Source organism: Bactrocera dorsalis, chromosome 3 (genome assembly GCF_023373825.1).
Source record: "Bactrocera dorsalis isolate Fly_Bdor chromosome 3, ASM2337382v1, whole genome shotgun sequence".
NCBI classification, from domain to species: domain Eukaryota; kingdom Metazoa; phylum Arthropoda; class Insecta; order Diptera; family Tephritidae; genus Bactrocera; species Bactrocera dorsalis.
This window is the reverse complement of record NC_064305.1, coordinates 63720278-63746943: the sequence shown is the minus strand read 5'-3', so window position 1 is coordinate 63746943 and position 26666 is coordinate 63720278. Positions and strand designations below refer to the sequence as shown.

Here is a 26666-nt window from a genome sequence, read left to right as displayed (position 1 = left end):
CACCTTGTGTATTGTAAGGAATGCAATTGAATTAATAAAGAACTTCAATGCGTTTCTGTCTACTAAAAGTAGGTAAGTAGCGAAGGTTTCCAAAAAAAAGGTTAACATTCTCTTGTTCAGATCTGATGGATAAAATCGTCAAAAAGAGAGAAATATTTCGCTTCATACTGAGAAAAAAAGAACATACCAACATCTCTATCAGAATAGTTTGGGAGCGGCTGGTCGTTTGGAACGTTCAAGACATCGTTGGCTAATATTGTATTATTCCTGGCAAATATTGCTGAGTTTTTATTGATTGGTTAAAGAGGGTTTCTTCTGCTTCGGAAAAATGTAACCTCTTAACAGTCACTCAAAGTCCGTTATTGATGAGTTCGGAAATAAAATGCAGCGCTTTATAAGGAACGTCCACAAAGTTTCTTAGGTATTTGCTGCTTCTGAAAGTGGATACAACTTTAAATTTACTTGATCAGATGTCAGATTATGGTGTCATTAGCAATGTTGGGAATTATCTTCTCTGAATTTGTGTCAAAATCTAATATTCTATGTCGTCGAATGCGCCTTCTCCGCATATAATATCAATTAAATCCAAGGTCAACACTAAAAATGTTATTCCCCATCGTGTCATTGATTTAAACTGTTTGCTGTGCTTTTGAAATATTTTCTAAGATAACTTTGAAAGATAAAAGGATAAATTACAAAATTATAATTGCACACGACAGACCTCGCATGCACATTAGTACAATGTTATTTATTTATGTCTATGTATGTATATAAGTGGATAAAATCTAAGTGCATATGTACATAATATACTCAGTACATACAAGTATGTATGTAAATTTGCATGTGAATAAAGATAATCATAAATGGCGCCACGAATGAAAAGTGACCAATTCAATAGTTTTGAAACGTCCTTTGTGGACGACGTGTTTATAACTGCATTATAAAATATTGAAATATTTTGGAGTAAGAAAACTTTTATTTTATTACATAACGTTTACAAATTATATGGGAAATTTATAAAAAAAAGGCCAAAAACAAAATTTTAAATTTGTGTAAATAAAAAACGAAAATTTTTTATAATGAAAATATATAATTTTTTACTGTGGATTTAACAACAGAATATAAAAATCTAACTACGGAAGAGGTTCATCAAAAAGACATTAAGCAAGAAATAACATTAACTTCGGAACCGAACAGAAAATAAAAAAGATTTCCTAACAAGAACTTAGTTTTGATCGATCAGTTTGTATGGGAACTATAACAGGGCAATTGAAAAATCTCTGACCTGACACATAGATGATATCCGTATGATTCTTAGTTAGCCCTAACCTTCAACAGGCGCGTCTATAAATTTGACAGCTCTCAGGTCATTAGTTTGTGAATTATATAATTTTTAGTGAACCAACTTTTGCTACTATGAAAAACACTGGAATTTCAAGTGTTGACAAAATATTGCTTTTTGAAAAGAAAAATACAGTTGAAGCAAAAACTTGGATTGAGGAGGAAACTGCCCATCCGACATCAAGGATTGGTGCTGCTAAGATTAGAAGTAGTAAAATGAGTACCGAATACGACGAACACAGTGGACGCCCGACGAAATCATCAAAAAATTCCACAAAATAATTCTGGTTAACCGTAAAGTGAAGTTGTTCAAGATAGCAGGTACCTTAAAGATATCGACACTTGAGTGCGAGAAAAGCTCTAGGCAAATTCGGTGCCGCGCGAACTGATGATTCGGAGCCGTGTTTGGAGATGTTCATGCGTAATAAACCCGAGTTTTATAAGACAATGGATGAAACTTGGTTCCATCATTTCACACCGAAGTCTAATCGACAGTCATCCCAGTAGACTTCACACGATGAACCCGCTCCAAAGCGTGGAAAAAAGTCAGCTAGCAACGTTATAGCGTCTGTATTTTTTAATAAATTTTAGGACCATCAACATTATTACATAGCGCTATGAAGGACTAAATCGACCAAAAACCGCAGCATTTGAAAAAAGGGAAATTCCTATTTCACCAAGACGATACTTACACCGTGCCACAAGTCAATGAAGAAGATGAAAAAAAATATCTAAATTGGGGTTCGGTTACCAAAAATATGTGATTTACTATGGTTGGCTGGAGACTTTTCAATTGTCCTGTTATGCTATAGTAGTCCGATGTGAATAATTTTTTCGAAGATTCTATCGCTGCTTTGGCCAATAATAAATTTGAGAATATATTTTGACAAAAGAAAAACTTTTCCATACAGGGACTGGATTGTGATTGATCAGTTTGTATGACTGTTATATGCTATAGTGGTTCGATATCGGCGGTTCCGACAAATAAGTAGATTCTTGGAAATGAAAAGACGTGTGCAAAATTTTAATTTAATACCTCAAACGCTGAGCGACTAGTTCGCATACCGAGGTGCGGAGAGACGCTCATGGCTAAATCGATCTAGCTCGTCATGCTGATCATTTTATATGTACATATATATATATGTACTTATACTGATGAGGTCTGCTACATGTCCTTCTTGGAGCTAAAAACTTCGTAGCAAAGTTAATATACCCTATTTAGGGCAAAAGCAATATTACAGGATATAAGAAAATCTAAAATGTTTATGAATATTTATAACAAACAGCATAGAAGCTAAATCCAATTAAAACTAAAAAAAATAAGTAAAAAAAAATTCAAAAAAGAATTCATCAAAGTAGAATTGCTACTCCAAGTTTACTAAACCGTCAATATTACATAAATGCTGGCCTACAATTAGGCGCATTGCCAAATTTTTAAGCATTCTATGGAAGACACTATGTTAAGATTATTAAATATTCAACAAATCTTTAAAACTAAACAGGAGCAGATCATCTTCAAAAATAATCATTCTGATTTCCATTAGTTATAAAAATTTAAAAGCAAAACAAGGAGACTAAGAATATCGATTAATGTCAACTTATTAGTTTTTCGCTACTTCTACTTCTACTTTTTTTGTGATTCTTCGTTAAGGAATATTTTATTACGCACATACAAATAACGGATAATAAAGTATATTAAGTAGAAAACTCTCTTCTTAAGGCGCGTTCATGAATGTGAATGACAGTAATCAGTGGTGAAAACGCCGATGACTAAAAGTAAATAGTACATAATCATGCAAGCAATTGGGACAGTCTGCCCAACGGTTGACACATTTTTGACATATACACTTGGTTGGTTGCAAGGGAAGGAACAGGATTAGCCTCATTGAGCTCCGAAATATGTGCATACACATATGTAGGGACATGGCTACATTTCTTGCAAGGTGTGGCCGAAAACAAGGCGTGAAACCCAGTGAATTATAACCATAAGGACATACTTGGTATGTGTTCACTTATTTTGTTTGTTCGCAAAGGCCCGTTATTTATTTATTATGCTTTAAAGGAATGCAAATGACTACTAAGTTTAAAGGAGGAACGAATTATAAGGGTTCTGTGGGACTATGCTTTGACCTTGAACAGTGGGATGAAGGCTAAAGACAGATAGCAAACAAACAAAAAAAAATTGGGAAAGGGAGCCTTTCAGTGCGAACATTACATGAAGTTAAAATAGATTAGCATAATTTTCAAGACTTCATCCATTTATTTAGTTTTACACATGTCGATCAAATAACTAAAACCTAAAGCAAAGTTTGAGACCCCGCAGAAATATATCCTTCAGAAATACACATTAAATTAGTATCCCTTAGTGAAAGCAGCAGCCAAATTGGGACAAATAGGGAATGGTCTTCGTTGTGAACTCATTAAGAATATGGCGAATATAGTTGATAACACCTTCGAAGGCGTTGTTTTGACACTTAACGCTTCAACATAGACCGAATAAGATCAGGATGATCAAACAGTGGCACTAAAAGCAAACAACAATAATAACAATTAACGAAGGGCGAGGAGTCGAGCCAAACCGAACATTGCATGACCGGTTGCTAGTAATCAATATTAGTGAAGTCGACTGATGTTGTTGTGGACATCCAAATTACATGCGAAATGTAACATTTTTACCCCGTTGGTTTCCAGTGGTGTTAGAGGCCGACAATGAGAGATAATGGGCTCGCTGAAAATACTCTTCCAATAAACATTCAACTAAAAGTGAGCTTCATGATTGAACAAAACTTTCTTGTCAGAATTCGACGTGCTTTATGGTCGTTCGGCTTCAATTCTTGCACGAGTTAAATTTTGTAAGCCCTCAAAGTAGAATCCCTCTACAAAAACTGTCTTATGGTGCAGATATGGACATCAACTGTGGCATATGGTGATGCTATCTTGGACAAAAGCAACGTTTGTTGGCGATACAAGAGCATGTCGAACGTTCGAGTATGTCAAACAGTAATAAGTAAAGAAAATAGTACTGGCCGATCGACTCGCAGTTTCTGCTAAAATTTCTCACTTTCGACCAAAAACAGCCTCACGTTGACATTGCTCAGGAGATGTTGGACTCAGCCCGCGACGACCGAGATCTGCTCCGGAGTGTCATAACTGGTGAAGAATCATAAGTTAATGGTAACGGCTTGATAACCAAAGCTCAATCATTCTAATGGATGGTGCCGCAGGACTAAAAAAAACGCACCAAGTTCGTCTTTGAAGGATTTGTTAATAATTTTCTTTGATTGCAAGAACTTCGTGCATCATAGCTGCTTGCCAAAGAGTCAATGGTCAATCAAGAATATTATTTGTAAGTTATCCGGAATTTGCGCGAAGCAATTCGCCAGAAACGAACGGATTTGTGGAAGAACAAAAGTTGCCTTTGCACCGTGGGGCGTTACCCCTGCTCACGCCTCGTTGCTTGTGCGCGATTATTTGACCAAAAGCAACAAATTAATGGTGCCACAGCCACCGTATTCCCCAGATCTGGACCGTTGTGACTTTTTGTTCTCAAAAGAACCTACGAAAGAACGATGCTACCCTATGATTGAATAGATAGAAACTTGATCGAAGGAACAGCTGAAGAGGAACACAAAAAATTACTATTTCAGTGCTTTGAGGATTGGAAAAAAAAGCTGGCAGAAATGCACAATATCTGGCGATCATAACTTTGAAGGGACAAAATACAAATATATTCAAAAAACTGATACGTTTAAACCAATAGTGATTTGATGACCAAACAAAAATTATTCCAATGAACAATGTGTGATTAATAGGCACAGTGTACAGAGAGATGATAAGATTTGTAAAGAGAATTAAAATCGATTCAAATATTGAAACGTGCCGTTTTTTCACATCATCACATTCCATAATGTATATACACAAACAAAAATGTCCGAGCCAATTGATACTCGAGACGTTATACATTGATTGCTCTTATCATTTATTGCTATGAATTCAAAGTTCACGCAATTTCACAATCTCAATGACTAATTTGAAACATTAATGTTTGCAAAATATGTATTTATTTTGTCTAATCGCTGCTGACGTAAAATATAAATTAAATAACAATATGAACTTATAAACAGAAATGAAAACTTGTTTACACTAAACATAATTCCTCTATAGATTGTGCTAGGGTCATACTGGTACCAAAACGAATGTGTTTGGTACCATATGGTACATGAGAAATCTGACGAACATAGCATGTTGCTAACAGTAAAACAAAACAATATTAGCATCCCATGAAGCTGCTTCTTTTAAAATGCTATATCAATGTTTTTTTCAAACCTATGGCAATTAATTAAAATAATACACTAAGTAGGTTGCCTCTTATGTTTCGGGTTTTGGCAACTCTAGCGTTGCAATGTGGCAACTCACAACTTTATTCTCAATTGTAATATTTTCGATGCTATGCATACTCAGAACATTTTGCCATTCAAACGATATTTGTGTTGTTTACAGTTACTTCAAATATTCGTTTTGGCCAAAAATGGAATTAAATCGCGAACATTTTTGAAGCTACTATTACAATTTACAAAATTCGACCTGGATTAACTCAGCAACAGTGCATCCATGAACTTAATTCAATTTCTAGCGATGAAGCTCCTTCAACAATCAATGTTTATCAATCGTACGGTGAATTCAATCGAGGTGGTAGACCACTCCAAAACAAATTTAGTGAAGTTCGTCCAAAATCAGTTGTTGTTCGGGAAACTATTGATGCTCCCACTTATAATGTAAGATCGTCATGTGACCTATCTTGAGATTGAGACAACTACAAGTATTAGTGGAACCAGCATATATCCCATATTCCATGATCATTTGGATCAAAAACAAAACAATTGCATGTTGGATATAGATACATAAGAGGCATTCGAAATGCCTGATTTGGAGATACCTCAATCAGAGTGACAAAAGTGCTTCCACAATTGTTTCAAATGTATGTTAAAGTGGATAGATCTTAATAGAGTATATTTCGAAAAACAATAAAGCAGTTACTGTTAATTGGTATTTGTTTCTGTTCTCCAATCTCGAAATAATAAAGGCAACTCACGTTTAAGGAAAAAATTATTACTCAAATCGCATTACCGCACTTAACTTTACATCATAATTAGTAACTGGCAAACTCTGAAAAATGTTAAAAAACAGAAAACAATAATAATCTAATAACTCTTAATTACTAACGACAATAATATGCAGCCAGTTTGCTTAATTACTTTTCGCGCGAATGTAAACAGCAATAAAATCAAGCTATTTTATTGTAAATAATGAAAAAATAAATTTCCAACTTACTAAGTGCATTGCCTTGTAATTTTCTAGAAACGTGTAAAAATCTGAAATGTGATCGTATCTGAAAACAATTTTAAATGTTTAAAACTACATAGTGAAATTTTTAAAAAGTATATACATATTAATTTTTGAGTTATACGAGATCTTCAACTCCGGCTTCTACGTGATTGTAACCTGAAAAAAACCTCGTTAAAATAACGGGTGATCCAATTATCGTTTATAAAGAACGTGTTTCGCGCACTTCACACAAGTTATGGTTAGCATAATCGGCTTACTGAGTGTACTAATCGCAGCACCGTCATTCACTTGAGACCCAGCATTCGTTATTAGATAATATTCGACCGAATAGACGACGTCCAGTCGTTGAGAACTACATGAAGACCGTGGAGAGTCGATTTGGCGTCATTCGCTGCTACTCAGACTGACGTATGGAACGACTTGGCGCATTTTACCTCAAGATCTTACATTGCAATCGTACTAAATACAGATTGTGCAAGCTCCTGAAATGTTCCAAGAATATCCGACGTGTTCGAACCAAATTTTGTTGAGCGATGAGTCCCATTTTAAGCTCAATGGGTATGTATGTAAACAAGCAACAAGTGTACCGCATTTGGGACGAAGAGCAATCTAAAGAGAATCAAGAGCTACAATTTCATCCAGAAAAAACAACGCTTTGGTGTGTTTTGTGGGCCGGTGAGAACATAACCGTCAATGGCGACCGGTATCGCGCCATGATCACCAACTATTTGAGGCCTGTAATTGAAGCTCGACATTTGGTTACAAAAAGACGACGCCACTTCCCACACATCGCTTCAACCAATGGATTTATTGCGAGTACACTTCCGTGAGCAAATATTGTCACGTTTTGGGCCTGTCCATTGGCCACCAAGATCATGTGATATCACACCGTTAGACTTTTTCCTGTGGGGATAAGTAAAGTCTAAAGTATATGCGTGCAATCCCGCTTCGATTCAGGCCTTGGGGCTAAACATCAAGCATATTATTCGCCAGTTACCAGCCGACATGATCGACAACGAAAATTGGACGAATGGACTATCGGATGGATTGTCCGAGAGGTAGCCGCCGCCAACTTTTTAAATAGATAATCTTCAAAAAATAAATGCCGAAGAATATTCTTTCAAATGACAATAAACATACACCATTAAATTTGAAGTTACTGTGTTTTTGTTTGAAAAAATAGGAAACCTCGGATAACCATTTTGAAGGTATTCTTCACACAATGACCTACGATCATAAAAAGTCAAAAATCACAAAATGGCGACATTTAGAAGAAAAAATTGAATTTTGCCTAAAATTTCGGTCAGATTTAAACCCCGGTAGGTCAAATTTCAAAATGCAAATTCCAAAATGCTGTTGGGGAAAACTGATTGAGCTGTTTAAAGTGAACGGCTACACTTTAGAAGGTTCGCTCGACTCAAAAACTATTTGAGTTATGGAAAAAATCGGTGTTATTCAAAATTACTCTATAAGTGTGCCCTTAAATTCTGCTAAATAAAGTTAACTAGCACTCAGAAATAGAATTCATGAATAGTACACTAACATAATGTTCAAACTTTTCTTTTTTCAATGTCAATCACAGCTCCATTTGTTGTTTCACCGAATCACTTTGAGTAATGTTACCACCACTTGGCCCAATACCCTGCAATTTGAGCTGCCCGAATTGCTCCAAACAAGTGACAACGCGTATGGAATACAGATCTTCGACAAAGTCACATATTATTGCTTTACTACTCGCTGGAATGCTGTGAGTATTATAACTATAACATATAGGAACATTAGGGTAGACAAATAATATTGAATGAATATCTCCTATTGAGTCTGGTAAATTTCAAGAATACTCTAATTTTAGACAAGCCAGTACTTCGGTTAATAATTACCTATTGGGCGATATTACTTAGAAATTGAAAAAAAAACACAACTGAGCTCAATGGATAACAATCCCGAAATTTCGGGATCCCGAAATAGTACAAGATGTCAGGAAAATACCGAATTCGAACGGAAATAAAACAATTGAGCAATGAATAACAATCTCGAAATTTCGGGATCCCGAAATATTGAAAAATGTGTCCAGGAGACACCAAATCCAAACGAAAGTAAAAAACAAATACAATTGAGCACAAAAAATAACAATCCCGAAATTGTAATAACCCAACCTTACTCAGTGGCATGCAAAACAGTACTTTCTGTATGAAGAATAATTCATGTCTCCTCTGACATGTCTCAACAATATCTGAAAAATCGATTTTAGTAATTTTATTTTTTTCTCGAAAAATTGGTGGCGGTACGATTGAGGTATCTTTTCGGCAACCTGTATAAATTAAGATTAATAATGAAAGTCCTCATCAAAATGAAATATTGTTCGAAACACTTAATAATCATAAAATATGAAATTTTCTAATCGTATCTCGTATAAAAATATTTCACAATATACAACATGGACCACCCTAATATGTAATTCATTCATACCTTATTACGAGTACACAATATATAAAAATATTTGTAGGCGTCATTTTCTAAATACTAACGCTCTTACTCTTTACTTCTAGCTGCCTGCCTTGCGCCTGCGCTGTGTACTGCACGGATTGCGCACGAAATGTGGAGCACTACTGCCCATCTTGTAATGCCTTTTTGGGTGTATATGATCGCTGAGTTGATTTTGATAAAATGCTAAAGTAAATTTTAGCTAAGGAGGATATTAAACGAAATTGGAAATTTGAACACAAAATCTTTTGTCATCAAAAATTTTTGAAACTTACTGATATTTAATACTATATGCATATATTGATTATAAAAATTTATAAAAAAAAAAAAAATATTTAAAATAGATATTAAAATATCTCTAAAGATATCGATAATAGTGCTTATCTTTCGTAAGTTGACTATAAGGTTTTTCTTTGACTAACTAGAAAATCGATAAAAAAGTGTAGTCAATGCGAAATGCCGAAAATATTTATTGACTTATATAACCTTGTTACTTTTGGTTATGAGTTTTTCGTTACATTTCTAAAATTATGCAGCTTTTTAAAGAAATTTAAAAAATCAGCATAAAACACTTACAAATTTAAAGCTAAATTTTAAAATTAGGACAGCTTAAATAAATAAAAAATATTTTAATATGAGCGCAGTCAACTTATATTATTCTGTAATATTTTATTAAATAAAAATAAACAAACACTATTTGCAAAGGGCAAGCCAATTATTTTATTCCTTGCTGTGCATTCGAGTTGGAAAGTTGTGGTGAAAAATATTGGTACAATATATTGCTATTCAATACATACATACATACGATTATCAGCAGAATTTAATTTTTGAAATATATTTTTACAGTACTATTCGAAAAAATGAGCGCTGAAGTAATTGAAGTGTCAGAGGTCTGGTTACCTTTGTTATTATAGTACTGTGGGCAAAATATGGGAAGACTTTTGAATTTAAATTTCACGCGAAAACACATTCGTCAAAATATTTTTTTTCTATAATTTGTTGGTATGGACTGTCAGTTACATCTGTGCCAAAATTCAAATCAAAAAGTACATTAGTGGTAAGTATACGCTTGTCCTTCTGAAGTAGCAAGTGTTTTTGATTGGTACAAATTGTTCAATGAGGGTGGAGAACGCATTGACGATGAACCACGTGCAGGATGGCTATCAACATCAACTGATGATCAACACGTCAATAAAAGAAAGAAATTATTGCTTAAAAATCAATGATTAACAGTCAGAGTAGTTGGAATATCGGAAGATTCAGCGAAAACCAGGTGTGGTGCACTCCGAACTCCTTCCGACTGACCAAACCGTCAGCAAGGAATGTTAGGCATCGTTTGCACGAAGCTATTTGTAAAGAGAGGTCGGAATGATGGACCGACATTTCTCGGTTTTTGCACCACGATAATACACCGTCGCATACTGCATGGATTCTTCGTGATTTTTTCGCCAAATTTTCAACCAATATCGTGCCTCAACCACCTATTTGCCTGATTTAGCTCAGTGTGGCTTCTGGCCATTCAGCAAACTCAAACGATCGCTACAGGGAAATCGTTTTCAGTCAATTGAAGACATATATTCCGGAAATTTACTTTAACGACTGTTTCGAGAATTGAAGGGGGCGACATAGATTACAAAACTGATTAAGAATTTTTTGATTATGAAGAAATTCTTACTATTTTTTCTTCAAAGTAGTATGTATGCAGGTTCTTACTTCCAGTGGGTACACTTGCTGCTGGAATTTTCTTCGATTCGCTACTATAATTCTAATAAAAAAGTCACCCAGTTAAATTCTATAAAGGAGAGTATGTAGATATCTCATTACATATATACATTCCAAATGGTTTGTACCACATGTTTGTACGATTCGTCTCTCCCCAAACTTTGCCGTATCGCAAAGACTATTTGATACGATTTACTTTTAGCAAACTCTTCAAAGTCCCAAGAGCAGTGTTTAGTAGCATTGCTCCAGCTGAAGATTCATGCGACTAGTAACTTTTAGACATATTATCTACTAAATTGTTCATTTTATATAGATATTTTTTTGTCAAATAACTAAGCAATTTACTCTGAAGCTACACAGAGGACTTTTTTATCTGACAAAATACATATCTGCATAAAATTTGGCATAAACTATTATTTAAGGCAGTTACTCAGATCGAATCCCTAGCATCCGAAGTTAACATTTTTGCTTGTTTATTTTCCAAATGGACTCCTCCTGATTCTTTAAATATGCAAAGTACATGCTAGTACAATATAGGCTATAATCGATATATCTCTAAGGAGCGTGCTTATGGTTCTAGTTCAGGCAAGTGTTGCTGAAGACCGCAATTTGTCGATTTCAAGATGTTCTCAAGAGTTGGGACTGTTTCATTTCATAACCTGCCGTCATTGTCATTGGACCACAGTGAAAGTCATGAATCTGCTGATTTTGCCTTGGAACAATTTGAAAACGATATCGATTTTTTTAAGAAAATCATTTTCTCCAATGACGCTCATTTTCATCTGAAAAATGCGGTAAATGAACAAATTATTCTATCATTGCATTCGTCTAAATTGAGAGTTTGGTGTGGTTTTAAGTCTGGTGGAATCATCAGTCCGTACTTCTTTCGAAATGAAGCTGGTGATACCATAACTGTTAATAGAGAGCAGTATAGATCGTTGATTATGAACTTTTGATGGCCGCAATTAGAAGAAGTTGATCTTGACAACATTTTACAATAAGACGGAACTACATTCATGCCACACAGCACGTGAAATAACTGAATTATTGCGAGTTTGGTTATGACGTTGTGATTTAACTTCATTAAACTACTTTTTCTGGAGTTATTTTAAGTCATTAGCCTTTAACAATAAACCAGACTCTCTTCAAGCTTTAGAAGTCAATATTGTTCATGACATGCGACTTGATTTAGTGGAAAAAGTACTCGACAATTGGGTTCACCAAATTCGTTTCTGCAAAAAAAGTCGTGGGGTCATTTGAATATTGTTATATTTAGAATTTAATTGCATCGATTGTATTTCACACTAAGTAAAAAATATTTTGATTTTCTTAACAATTAGTGTGTCTCTTTTTTTAGCTCTGGACGTGCTTTGTTAGCCGATTCGACTAACAATCATCGTGTTTTGCAAATGGGGCTCGCTAAGGGGTAAAGAAATCATAAAATGCAATAGATATTTGGAGCTATTCGTCTATCGTCTATTAGGGTCGATTAAGTGATTAAAAAATGCTACTCAATCAGATTTAGACCCTTACTATGTCATTTATGCTTTCGGCCAGTTTAAATTCCATTTCAAAACACTTAATTTAAAGGTTATAATGCGTTGAATAATGGAAGCAACATAGTGATGATTGACTTGACTTCAAATGTTTTTGTGTATTATAAAATTATGAAAAGAAAGCGAGCGGAGCACAAACATTTTAGAAAGCTTTATGGGCAAAACTTCCAGTATACATACATACGTACATATGTGTATCGAAACAAAAAACACAAAAATAAGTCTCATTACATCTAAGCATATATTATAAATGCAAATCAGATAACGCAAAAAGCTCGCGCTTCAAAGCAAAACGAAATAATACAATAAATGATGATATATGCAAACAAAATAGTTGGCAACGCTGCCCCACGGTCTTCTGATTACTAGAATCAACGAGCACCTTCGTAAAAGCGCAGTGATAAGCATTGTGCAAGCTTATGAATCATTCGTCAATGGAGCTAACAGCTGCTAAGCGAAGCCGAGCAACAGTCAAGCGTTGGCAACGAACAGAAACACACGCGAAGTTGAAAGAAACTCCAAACGAAAAGCGGCAAAAATACAAATATAGAAACAGTGCAAACAAACAACGTGCAAAACAAGTGATTTCACAATAAAAAAAAAATCGGAAAAACAAAAGCAAAAACAATTATATTGACATTTGGTGTACGTGTCAAAAATTAAGGCAGAAAGTTTTTTGTGTATTGCAAAAGCAAGACAAGTGTTGAAGTTCAAGAATTCGCCAGCAATTAAGTAATTAAAACACATCGAAAAGAACAACAGCAACAAGTTAATTAATCAGCTCATCATTGCGATGGAGAAATCAGGTCCACCCGTCAATTATCCGCGTATGCCCGCTGAGATGCAAGAGGCTACACACAGCGGCTACGTCGAACAGCCACCGGCCGCACCGCCGTCCTACGAACAGGCCATGCACACCGCGCCCTATCCACCAGTGCAGGTGTTGCCCACACCAAGCAGCACTTCCGACGCCGCCAACCGCCCGCCCACACAGCAACAACATCCAGCACAAGCACGCACGAATAAAACAACAACAACGACTGGTGGTTTTAGCGCTGGCGCACAGCACACCTATGGCGGCAGCACACAGTACGGTGCCACCAGCATGGGCGGCGCTGGTGGGGGCGGCGGGGTACCGCCACCACATCACGCTTACATGTCCAGCGCGTCAGGCACGACGCAGCCGATGGTACAACAACCTGTTGTAATCATACAACGTAAGTACGATTTGCTGGAAATGTGAATCACACGCTTGTCAGCGCAGAACAGAATTGTGGCGTGTTGCAATTTGATATTTGCCGAACAATAAAACAGTTGTGACAATTGGCAAATCGTTATTGTGTTCAATGAAAAATGTTGTTACAGAGTATATTAACTTTGTGCACCTAACGGCAGTTTGTTTCACCTCAAAATAATCGAGAAGATATACATAGGTATTTACATAAATTTATGTATATATGTATGAGTGAATGCCTTCGTGTAGGCGATAAAGTGAGTAAATTTGAGACATCATCATCATCTTATGACCAGAAATTCTCCCAATCGGACCAAAACTTTTCAAACGCCTTTGTACCGAATATGTGGATCACAGTATCTATAGCTGACTTTTGACCGAAAATATAGGTCAATGTGTGAGGCATATAATGAAAGATAAAATATTTAATTGAAAGTCATAGAGAATTATTTCTTGAAAATAGTATTCTGTGTGTCAAAAATGGGTTGAGCCGCCATGTACGTAATATAAAGATTTTCGAACTTCCGAGTGACTTTATACCGCATATATTGGCCACTATGTGAGTTACCAATGAGAACGAGGGAGCAGAAAGCGTGTTTTAGTATTTAGTTTTGTTTCTAAAATGAGTAAAATCGGGTGAAATCTTGACCCAGCCCCTATATAAGTAACATCAGTATTTTCGAATATATCGCTGACTTTACTCAATATAGATTGGTGTGGCTTGTGAGGAACCTTAATGAAACCCAGGGAGCACTTTATTAGTATCTGGCACATTAATAGCATATAAAATATATCAAATCGAGTCGATGCTTCCTCAACTTCTATATTTAAAGAGATTACATGGGTTTCCGCGAGTAAAAAATAGCCCTTTTTCAACAATTTATTTTCTTATAAAAAAATGTAATCTTTAATTAGAATCTTTTATTGCTACGAACACACACTAGTAATAAAGAAATTGTGAAATTTTCGGAAAAAAATATTTACGACGCCATTTCCGGTGATCCCTCGGAAAGAAATGCGCACGTGTTGGCAGGTTAACTCCTTACAGAATCGTCTAAAGCGAAAAAAAAGTAAAAACATTAACTTAAAACTTCGACGAAGGTAAAAAAATTAAAATTTTATTTTTGTCGGACATTTTTACAGAAAAGTGAAAATTTAGCGAAATTTTTTTCAAAAATATGTAATCGAAATTCCTTCATCCAAGTCTTTAAGAATTGTATCTCAAAGATGTGTGTAAAATTTCATGAAGAACGGTTGACTAGTTCTCGAGAAAAACGCGTTTTTAGATGGCGCACTTAGCATAGCTTGCCTCTCAATGCTATATCTTCGAAACTATTACTCGGATCAACTTGAAAATTAAGGCCAATATTCTAGAAATGTTGTTGAAATTTTTTAAATTGCGAGAGTACCAAATGTTCGGTTAAATCCGTAATTGTAATTTTATTCTCTCTAAAAATATTATGCTTCTAAAAGTTTATTATTTCACTGTTCACTGCAGACTCTAATAGTAATGGTAGTATAATCAACAGCTTAAAAATATAGACATACACACACACATCCGCTCCCAAGTCTTAGCGGTACTTACAAATAATCTCATAAGTCAGACGCAATGCCATTATGCCTTTTGTTCTCTAAGTTTGTTCCGCAATGGACACTTGATTGCATTTTAATAACGCCAATGACATTTCTGTTGAAAACCCACAAAATCGTTGATATTACTTTTAATTATTTTTTATGTATTTTATTATTATTTTATTTTGCTTATGGGAACATATTGTTAGTCATAATTGTATGGAAACAACGCAATTTTTAAATTTCTTATCTCCCGCACCCTCTGTAGTCGTTTCAGAAATTCAGTTCGAAAACCGACAACATTTAATTGTTAATGGAACATTTTGCTAATTGACTCAGTTAAGGCGATGACGAAAACCACTTTAATGAAGAATAATATATTTAAGAATATTTTCTATATTGTGTTACCACATAGAACATACTTATTTATGAACGAAATCATTCAGTATAAAAAACGGATACAAGTATCTAAATCTAGGCGAATACGAATAGGCGAAGAATCAAAGCAGTATGCGACGGTGCATTATCGTGGTGGAAAAACAAAAAGTTGTCAGTCCATAATTCCAGCCTTTGTACACGAATGGCTTCGCACAAACTACGCATACCACTCAAAGAGTATTCCTTCTTGACAGTTTTTCCGGTCGGAAGGAATTCGGAGTGCACCACTCGATAATCGAAGAAAACTGTCAAAACGACCTTGACTTTTACTTGATTTGATTTTTTCGACTACGGTTTTTGCCAGGGTGTTGGCCGATAGGTCATCTGTTTCCGTATCTTACATCCTGGTAGTCGGAACTGACGTTAACACAACGCTGTTTTTTGACAAATCGTAGTGATATTGGAACCAATCGTGCTTTCACTCTTCATAGGCCCAACTTTTCTTTCAAAATGGTTTTGACTGGTAATTTCGATATTTCAACGATGCCAGAAATATCTCTGATTGTTAATCGTCGATTCAAGGACACGTAGATCGATAGATTCACATGAAGTTCTGAAGGTCTCTAAACATTGCTAAGGGTGAATAAAATACTAACTGAGAGATTGATCATTTCCTTAGATTCCTTTCATCCTAGCATCATATTTACACCCGTATCTTCTTCTTCTTCTTTACTGGCGTAGACACCGCTTACGTGATTATAAAGGGTGATTTTTTAAGAGCTTGATAACTTTTTTTAAAAAAAAAACGCATAAAATTTGCAAAATCTCATCGGTTCTTTATTTGAAACGTTAGATTGGTTCATGACATTTACTTTTTGAAGATAATTTCATTTAAATGTTGACCGCGGCTGCGTCTTAGGTGGTCCATTCGGAAAGTCCAATTTTGGGCAACTTTTTCGAGCATTTCGGCCGGAATAGCCCGAATTTCTTCGGAAATGTTGTCTTCCAAAGCTGGAATAGTTGCTGGCTTATTTCTGTAGACTTTAGACTTGACGTAGCCCCACAAAAAATAGTCTAAAGGCGTTAAATCGCATGATCTTGGTGGCCAACTTACGGGTCCATTTCTTGAGATGAATTGTTGTCCGAAGTTTTCCCTCAAAATGGCCATAGAATCGCGAGCTGTGTGGCATGTAGCGCCATCTTGTTGAAACCACATGTCAACCAAGTTCAGTTCTTCCATTTTTGGCAACAAAAAGTTTGTTAGCATCGAACGATAGCGATCGCCATTCACCGTAACGTTGCGTCCAACAGCATCTTTGAAAAAATACGGTCCAATGATTCCACCAGCGTACAAACCACAAACAGTGCATTTTTCGGGATGCATGGGCAGTTCTTGAACGGCTTCTGGTTGCTCTTCACCCCAAATGCGGCAATTTTGCTTATTTACGTAGCCATTCAACCAGAAATGAGCCTCATCGCTGAACAAAATTAAAGCGCGAAACACATTTCGAACCGAACACTGATTTTGGTAATAAAATTCAATGATTTGCAAGCGTTGCTCGTTAGTAAGTCTATTCATGATGAAATGTCAAAGCATACTGAGCATCTTTCTCTTTGACACCATGTCTGAAATCCCACGTGATCTGTCAAATACTAATGCATGAAAATCCTAACCTCAAAAAAATCACCCGTTAGTCGCGTCGTTTCTTCTCTTCGCTACGTGGCGCCAATTGGATATTCCAAGCGGAGCCACCCTTATCAGGGGGTATTAAATTTTCTAAAAAGTTTATAACATCCCAAAAGGAAACGTAGAAGATCCTAAAAAATTTATAACATATACAGTATGTACCACAAATCTGATCAGCATGATGAGCTGAGTCGACTTAGCCATACCCATCTGTTCGCCTGCCTTTATATACGCAAATTTCTCCGCCAGTTTTTGAGATATCAATTTGATATTTTGCACACGTTCTTTTCTTCCGAAGCATAATTGGTCAGAACCGCTTACATCGGACTACTATAGCATATGGAAACTATAGATAAGATATTTTGTTATAGGCAATCCACCTGAGAAGGTTATTTTAGCTTCGGAAGCGAAGTTACTGTTTTTTCATGTTTCCTATTGGGTAGCTACGCACATAACGGTGCATACGTTTCGAAAGCATCTTACACATGCGTATGTGCTAACATAAATATTTAACTTCCTCCAAAGCAAGTGTAGACAGAAGTAACTCAATACATTTGCTTTGTCTTCAGTTCAAAGTGATTGTGAGGTGAAAATATATACATAAATAAAGAGTTAGCGAAGTAAAGGCATGGAGATGTGTGCTAGTCATTACTCAATGCAAAATGGAAAGGTGTTGTTGGCTTTTGTTAGCCGGAAAATGGTGAAACTTAAGACGATCGATAATGAGTTACGAACAAGTGTAGGGAAGTGAGAAGTACACAGTTATAAAGTAATTTCATTCATAGACCTCGTAGTCGATACATCTTTTGAGAAAAGAATATTTTATTATAAAAATTGCTCTTCCACATTTCCGGCCGTTTTCGACGGATGTTCTCACACAAACGCCTCAATACGACGATGGAACTACTAACTGACCGCCTGTTTGCCGCAATTTCAATTAATCTTCATAATTGACGAAGTTGAAACCCTATTCCGATCATATTTTGTACGAAATTTTCGAACTGCGACCGTCATTATTATTTTTTAAATATTGTTCAATAAGTAAGATAAGTTGTTCCATCGTGTAACGCCCTATTTTTACTAAACCTAAACTGTCAGCTATCGATTTGCTATTTAGGGTTGTCAACACTTTACTACATTTTAATTTCGACATACAAATTTAATTTTGAGACACCTTTTATATTGGTCAATCTCTAAGTTTCTTATTTGCGAATTGGAAGAGTATTAAATGTTCAGTTATACCCGGATTTAGCCCTTTCTTACTTGTTTTAAACTTATTTCATTGTGTACACATATTGTGATGATAGGTTACCCTTCCAAGAATATTACAAACTTTAACAGCCTCTGAGTCACATATGTATCTCAATGAAAGAAAGAACAAAATAATGACGCGAATACAGACTCACGTCTACGTGACGTCAGGTATTATAAAATCTTTATCGACAAATATCAGCCTGAGCTCTTGCCTTCAGATGCAGCTGCAGCACTTTAATCATAAAATTATTTTCATGAGGTAATCTTGTATTATTTTAACAACGCGTCTTTCAAAAGATTTTTGACGTTGGCTATGTACAATAACAATATTTTTGCCAACCACTTTTAACCTATAAAAAATAAAATTATTATGATAGGCTAAGTATAAGTAAATTTATTCGATTCAAAAACACAATCTATACCAAAATTGCTTATCAACATTTCAGAAGCTGATCTAACTAGATACACGAATATTCCATGTCGTGAGTTATTACTCATTTAGTACAGAGTGTTTCATTAATTAAAAAAAATTTAAGTAGTAATAAGGGTAACCTTGACTGATTGCAATAGTTAATTAAATTTTTATTTTTGCAGAACAAGCCATTTTGCCCTTGGGGCCGGAGCCTACATTCATCACATGTCCAGGCTGTCACGTTACAAAGCTGACACGCATCGGCTATGAACCGAATGCCAGGACACATTTAATGGCGGCGATACTGTGTATTGTGGGGTAAGAAAATTTGAAAAAAAAATTAAAAAATAGGTTGATAAGATATCGAATTAAATAAAAATATAATAACAAAAAAAATAAATAAATAAATTATAAGAAAAAAAATAAATTATAAGAAAAAAAATGTATTAAATTAAAGTAAAATGAATTCAAGTAACATTAAATGAACTAAAATATAATTATTTTATATTCAAATAAATAAAATCAAATCAAATAAAATAATTTAAAAAAATTAAATTAAAGTCAATAAAATAAGCAAAAATAAATAAAATAATTTTTTAAATTAAATGAATTAAACAAGACTGAATTAAATATTAAAATAAAACCTAAAAATTGTCTAGATGATTTTAAAATACATATCTGCGCATCACAAAGAGTGTTTTTTTAACGTGTGATTTTTAGTGAGGCAAGCACTTTTCGGAGTTGGTCCTTTTTATAGTTGTAATTACAGTGAAAAGATTAACTCCGGAACAAAGTTCGTAAATAGCGGCTCATAGATCAGTTTCCCACCACGTTTACTGTAGTAGCTAAGGCCCATTCTCAAAGAGGCCGCGTAGTGCGTATTAAAGAAGGTATTACTGCTGTCGAGCAGAGTATCGAAGAATGCCTGAATAATTCCATCGAATTGGAATTGTGTTCATCCAGGTCATGGTTGTGGAAGGATTTTTATTTGCGGGCTTACAAAATCCAACTCATGCTAGAATTAGAGCCGAGCGAGCATCATGAGCAACGTACGTTCGGTGAATGAGCCCAAAACGAGATGGCCACCGGTACTGATTTTCACAAGAAAATTTCGATGGTGCTCACTTTTGATTGAATGTGTATGTTAGTAAACAAACTTGCCGTATTTTCCATTGTTGAGATTCGCTTACATTCTCAAAACGTCACTGTTTAACTTGGCTAAGGGAAAAGGGAATCACTGATCCATATTTTTTTAAAAATGAAGCCGGCCATAATGATACAGCCAATGAGGAACGTTATAGAGTCATGATTAATGATTATTTCCTGCCTATGTTCGGACTTTGTTGGTCTGGACGGCTTTTGGTTCCAAAAAGTTGGTGCTACATACCATACAGCCAAAGAAACAATCTTTTCGTTCAAGGACATTTTTGTGAGCGCATTATCTCACATCGTGTACCTGTGCGCGGCCTTCAAAAACGGGTGATTTAACAGCTTGGACTATTTTTTGTGGGTATGTGAAGTCGCTTGTCCACCTTATATGCGTGGACGACAATTGACGCCTTAGAGGAGAATACGCGTTATCGCTGCATACGGCCTCTATTGCTGCAAAAAGTGGTCGAAACTCCCTCGACTGGAATTTATTTAAGCCAGCTCAGGCGGTCACTTGCTCGAAATAATTTTTATAACATATTGGCGATCCCTTATCTTTATATTGAAGCTGAGTTATTGACAATGTTATCAGATTTTATACGTTTTAGATCTTTTTGAAAACCACATGTCCAAAAAAGCACCCTTAACTTTGATAATGCTGGCATAAGTGCGACCGCTTGTTGTCCCTCACACTTTGATTTCTTCTATCAATCTTTACAAATCCACCATAGGGAAACAATTGAATCAGTTTGAGTGTTGTATTAATAAACTAAATTAAATTTTTTTATAAAATATTTATATAAACAATCAGAAAACCATTCTTTAAATCGTACTTTCAAGGAAATATCAGCCTCAAAAATATCAACTTCATTAAGACTGTAAAATAGCAATCAATATTTAATAATACCTAATATGTGCCTGAGTAGTTTGTATTCAAAAACTCGTGCAAATAATGATCAAATGACACTTAGCTAAATTAACAGCTTATCTGATGACACCACACGTGGTTTCAATTAAGTTGTCCATATGTCAATCAAGTGAGTCAGCTATACGTAATAGCTAAGCTTAAGGTATAAATGAACTTTACGTTTATGTTGTTGAAACGTACTTAATTCTTAAAAAAATTATGTTTGACAAGAGTTGAGAAAGTACAAGCCTTTCTTTACAAAAGCTTAAGTGAGAACTTTGAATTTAAAAAATTTCAACTTAAAATGATATTTCGTACTTTATATATGATTTAAAACATATTAATATTTTTTTAAATCTACAAAGCATTAAAATGATCCACATCTTTTTAAAGTCTCTATTACTGTTTTCAACCCAAATACATTTTGGTTGAAGTTTTGAAATTCGGTTTTATCGATCTCAACTCAACTTGTCAAATATTTCGGTTGAAAGTTTGTCAAACCTCAACTTTTATGTGGCATTACAGTTATCAACTTTGGGCCGGTGGGGTTGACCATACACTTCAAGAGTTCTATAAAGACATCTAAGTAACTAAGTAAAGCAATAAAATATTAATTTGGCAATTAGTTAATTGCTTCAAAAATAATAAAATTTTATTTAGCAAAGAATTTTAATTGATACATTGTGAAAAAAGAACCCGGAAACTGTAAATAATTTGCTCAAGTCAGTGGCACTCCAGCAGTGCGTTGAACAAAGAATTTGTCTAAAATTTGCATTTCTAACCAAATTTCGTGTACGTAATCGTTGAGGTAGTTGGAAAAGGCTTACGGTTTTCTGTTTTATCAAAAACACAAACCTATGAGCAGTACAAAGCCTTCAAAGACGGTTGAGAAGTCGTGGAAGACAAGCCTCGTTCTGAGCGACCTTCGACCTCTGCAACTGATATTAAAAAGGTGAAGGATATGGTGCTTGAAAATAGTCAGGCAAGTGTACAAGGTATGGCAAAAGAGCTCAACATCTATCGCGAGTCCGTCCGAATGATTTTGGTAGATAATTTGTGTATGAAACGCGTTTTTTCACGACTGGTCCCAATAAAACACATTTTTTTTTAAGAGAGTACCGTAAACAAGTCCAACTTGATCGTGCAAATTCCGATCCCACATTCTTTGAGAACATTATACCTGCCGATGAGACATTAGTTGAGTTTGACACGCAATTAAGAAACATTCTTCCTAATGGTGGGGAAAAAACAAGCCGAAACCAAAAAAAACGCCAAACCCGCTCAAAAATTACGCTGATGTTCATTGCTTTTTGCGATATTCGTGGTTGGTGCATCATGAATTTGTTCCGCGGGGACAGTTGATCAACAAGGAGTTTTTATTTGGCCGTATTGAGGCATTTGCTTGAGAACATCCATTGAAAACGGCAGGAATTATGGAAGAATCATTAACGTATTTTATACGATGATAATGCACCATCGCACCGAGCTACGCTTGTGATCGAATTTCCCAATGGGACGGAATGAATACCATCGATCTACCGCCGTATTCACCAGATTTGGCTCCGTACGCTTTATTCTCGTTCCCCAAACTGAAATGATCCCTTCCTGGAACCTGTTTTCAGTCTTCGCTGAAAGAGCTGAAGGCCAATCCAAAAAGTGCTTATGAAAAGTCGTTCGAGGACTTTGAAAAATCGTTCGTATAAGTGTATCACCAGATGGGATTACTTTGAAGGCGACAATATAAATATTGATGAACAATTGAATATTTTGCATTTCATTTACAATTTCCGGTTGTTACTATGTATAATTTATCCAGTACTAATTTAGATAATTTTCTAACGAAATAATAAATTGAATAAGTCAAAAATTTATAAAATTATTTTCTGGGAATGAAACGCCTCATTTATATTAGTAATAAATAAATTGCGCATTTCAGTTCTGAAAAATTGCATAACAATTACATATGTCTGTATAAATGAATTTCCCTGCACTAGTATTGCATTATTCCGCACAATAATGGCGTACCAGGCAATACAAAACTAAAATTTCTTATCGAAAAACCCCACTTATATAATTAATACTGTGTTTGCTTGATAAATATGCGCATTATTGTAGCGGATAAAAGCCCATACACACACACATTCATATGCATATATATTATAAATGTATAAAATGATATACAAGTATTACGACAGATATTTGCTGCAAGCACCAGACATATGTATGTTTGCATTTCGATATGGAATACTGAAAAAATACCAAATAAAATAAAAAATTATATGTGTATACTAGAAATATAATGAAGATAAAATTTAGATAATTTTTTTGTTGTTCATTATTTACTTTCAGCTTATGGTGTTGCGTCTGTTTGCCCTACTGTGCGGAGAGTTGCATGAGCACCAACCATTACTGTGGTAATTGCAATAAATATCTGGGCACCTACAATGGCGGCGGGTTCTGATGGGCTGGAGTTGCAAGTAAGCGCACTCACAACATATGTATGTTGACCTTCGACACTCGCCACGAAGCTTTTTAAAACACTTTTATTATATACATACATACATTTATATGTAGTACAGTATATATGCATAATAATTTATTGTTGAACGATGAAATTTTAATTTACTTTACCAGTGTAAAATTATACCAACAATGTATAAAAATTTTAACTAAACAATTATTTATTCACTGATAAATATATATACATAAGCTTTAAATATATTTTAAAGCACTCGAAACCAAAAATGTGTATGAGCATATATTTTTTGAAATAATAGTTGAAAAATTAAAGTCATTTATTTATATATTTGAACATTTTATCATGTTATACAAATAAAGCTGTCCACTTTTTATGCCTTTAAAGAGTGGTTCAGAAATACTTAATCAATAAATTAAAAACACAGCTTTAGTTTTACAATTGAACTAATTACTTATGATTAATCTACATAAAATACAAAAAAAATACTATTTTTTGAATAAAGCCATAAAGATTAAGAAAACTTATACCATAGCGCCACCTGTTGGAAGCTTTGAATACAATTTAATTAATATGTCAAGGCAAGGGACAATATTATGAGATAACTTTTTTTAGAACACTACCGTTATCTAATCGAATTTTCGCTGCGCATGGAGTGACCTTCTGTTTATGTCGCTACAGAATGTCGAAAAATCAACATTTCCAAATTTTCACCGCTCGAAAAAAGAAAAATATTCTTAGAGGACGAATGTGAGTATAAAACTTATTTTAAGATTCCGTGGCCGGAATAAGTTCTCTAACTAATTTGGAATCAGAAAAACAATCTAAAATTTTTTGCTGAAACTTTCATACAAAAGCTCGAGAAAGTTCTGGGGATTTTTTAAACCACTTTTTGCAAAAGCTTTGTGTGTTGGAGGAATGCTTCTTTCGTTTTTTTTTTTAAACGAGTTTACGCATTTTGATACATCTAGTTAGGATTGTAATTCAGAAATTTCAATTAAAAATTTGGACACCTTGTACCATTGCTGATATGTTGTAAAAGTTAAAATTTAAAAATCCCCGGCCTGACACATAGATGAATGAATACAAAGAGCAGCATGTGGCGGGTGTTACGGGCGCAATCAGGTCATTCCGACTGAATGCGCTCAATGTGATCCTGCATCAACTACCAATGGACATTTTTATTCAAAAACAGCAGCTATTGCGGCGATAAGAATAAAAGAATATTGGGAGGTTGGAATCAGCCAGGAACTACGGACATAGTGTAATCCTGAACAAGCTCACTATTAATAAATCAGACTACATTCTCCCAAAGCTGGATTTCAATAGACACTCCAGGTGAGGATACCATCTAGACGAGAATGGAGAAGAGGCTCAATTGCAGAGGAGGGTACCACCTCAGTCTATACCGACGGGTCCAAAATGTGACTGCGAGTGGGCACGGCGGTATTCTCCGCTGATCTGGGCATTTATCTCTCTATACGTCTGCCGAACTCGGCTAGCATGTTCCAAGCAGAAGTACTAGGCATAAAAAAAGCCTGCGAAGTTCTATTAGAAAATCACGGAATATACATAAAGCAACCTATATATACGGGATAGCCAGGCGGCCCTCCTGGCATTGTCTTCACCCATGACAAATTCCGAGTATAGTTCACAACTGCAAGAGAGCACTAAGCACAATAAAGACAAGCTCCAGCTAATACTTGATCTGGGTTCCCGGCCACAGGAACATTTTTCGGTAACGAAAAGCAGATGAGTTGGCAAAGGCAGGAGCTTTCCTCAATGATCCGAGGCGGAGCTCATACCGAGCCCGCTAGGATCGATCAAAGGAGAGATCAATAACAATTTCAACAAATTGCAAACAACAGGTGGAAAAACAGTACAAAATGCGTCATAAACTAAACAATTATGGCTAACATACGACAGGAAAAGAACCAACGACCTATTAAATAGGTCAAGAAAAAGTATTTACAGAATAACAGCTACCACAACAGGGCACTGGCCATTTGGGGTACATGCGTCCAAAATGGGTATGCCCTACAACGACATCTGCTGAAGCTGCGGAGTAGCAGGGAACAAGGAAAACAATCCTCCACTTTCTCTGCGAATGCCCGGCTCTGGCACAGATACGAACAAAACCTCGGGAATCCACCAAGCACCAAACCTTGAATGGAGTTCCACCAAAGCATATCGGACATAAGTAGTTTCATCGAAACCTCAAATGGTTTGAGAGAGAGGGTGAACGTAACAGCAGATACAGGAGGTTCTACGAATAGTGTATCAAAATGGCACATCAGTGCTAATGAGCCCGATAGGGCTGCACTCCTACCTACCTACCACACATAGATAGCGCTACTAGAATCAAATCCATACGATTTTTAACCCTCAAAAAGCTCGTTTTGTTGGATCAGTTCTTTGTGAATTATATTTATTTTCGAGTGAATCAACTTTTGTTGTGAAAAAAAAAATGCATGAAAAGGAATTCGCGTGTTGATAAAATATGGTTTTCGAAGGGAAAAACACAATAGAAGCATAAAAATCGGACGCATTTGAAGAAAGAGAGTGTTGTTTCACCAAGGCAATGCACCGTGTAACAAGCCAGTGAAAACGATGACTACCACCGTATTCTACAGAACACGCCCTCAGTAACTATTTCCCTTAAGTAAAAAAATATGATTTTTATTCTCGAGTTCAATCATAATCATTCAAATATGCATAAAAATAAATCTGTGGTTTGAAATCGGAATTTTACTGTTTTTTATTTTCTTTAATTTAAAAAATTGCGAATGAAAAATATCAGTTTTGTATCACAGTGAAATTATTAAGCAAAATTATTATTTGCACTAACGAGCTGGAAATTGTGAAAAAATGTAATCGTAAAAATATGTATATATAGTATGTGCAAATAACCCAAGTATGCACTTACGTATGTATATACATATGATACATACATATATTAATAACACATATGCATATACATACGAGGGGTGTAAATAACCGACCTCAACGTTTAGCTGTGAAAAAAAAAAAAACTTGAAAATCAAATGTGCACTATATAATTGAACACTCGTGACAAAATTTACTCATCATATGTATATTTATTTACTTTTTACATATACATATATATGTATATATATATATATATATA

General features: G+C 35.2%; 2 protein-coding genes across 2 annotated transcripts; both read left to right on the top strand.

Annotated features, from left to right (window-relative positions):
• Nucleotides 1–5654: 5654 nt before the first annotated feature.
• Nucleotides 5655–9432, top strand: LOC125777636 (lipopolysaccharide-induced tumor necrosis factor-alpha factor homolog). The gene is made up of 3 exons (XM_049452724.1): nt 5655–6030; nt 8270–8434; nt 9237–9432. The coding sequence occupies exons 2-3, from the start codon at nt 8304–8306 to the stop codon at nt 9337–9339; spliced, it is 234 nt and encodes a 77-aa protein (XP_049308681.1). The 5' UTR covers nt 5655–6030; nt 8270–8303; the 3' UTR covers nt 9340–9432.
• A 3467-nt stretch (nt 9433–12899) lies between these two features.
• LOC105233670 (lipopolysaccharide-induced tumor necrosis factor-alpha factor) lies at nt 12900–23942 on the top strand. Its single transcript, XM_049450957.1, has 3 exons — nt 12900–13666; nt 19169–19304; nt 23392–23942. The coding sequence occupies exons 1-3, from the start codon at nt 13243–13245 to the stop codon at nt 23501–23503; spliced, it is 672 nt and encodes a 223-aa protein (XP_049306914.1). The 5' UTR covers nt 12900–13242; the 3' UTR covers nt 23504–23942.
• Nucleotides 23943–26666: the final 2724 nt, after the last annotated feature.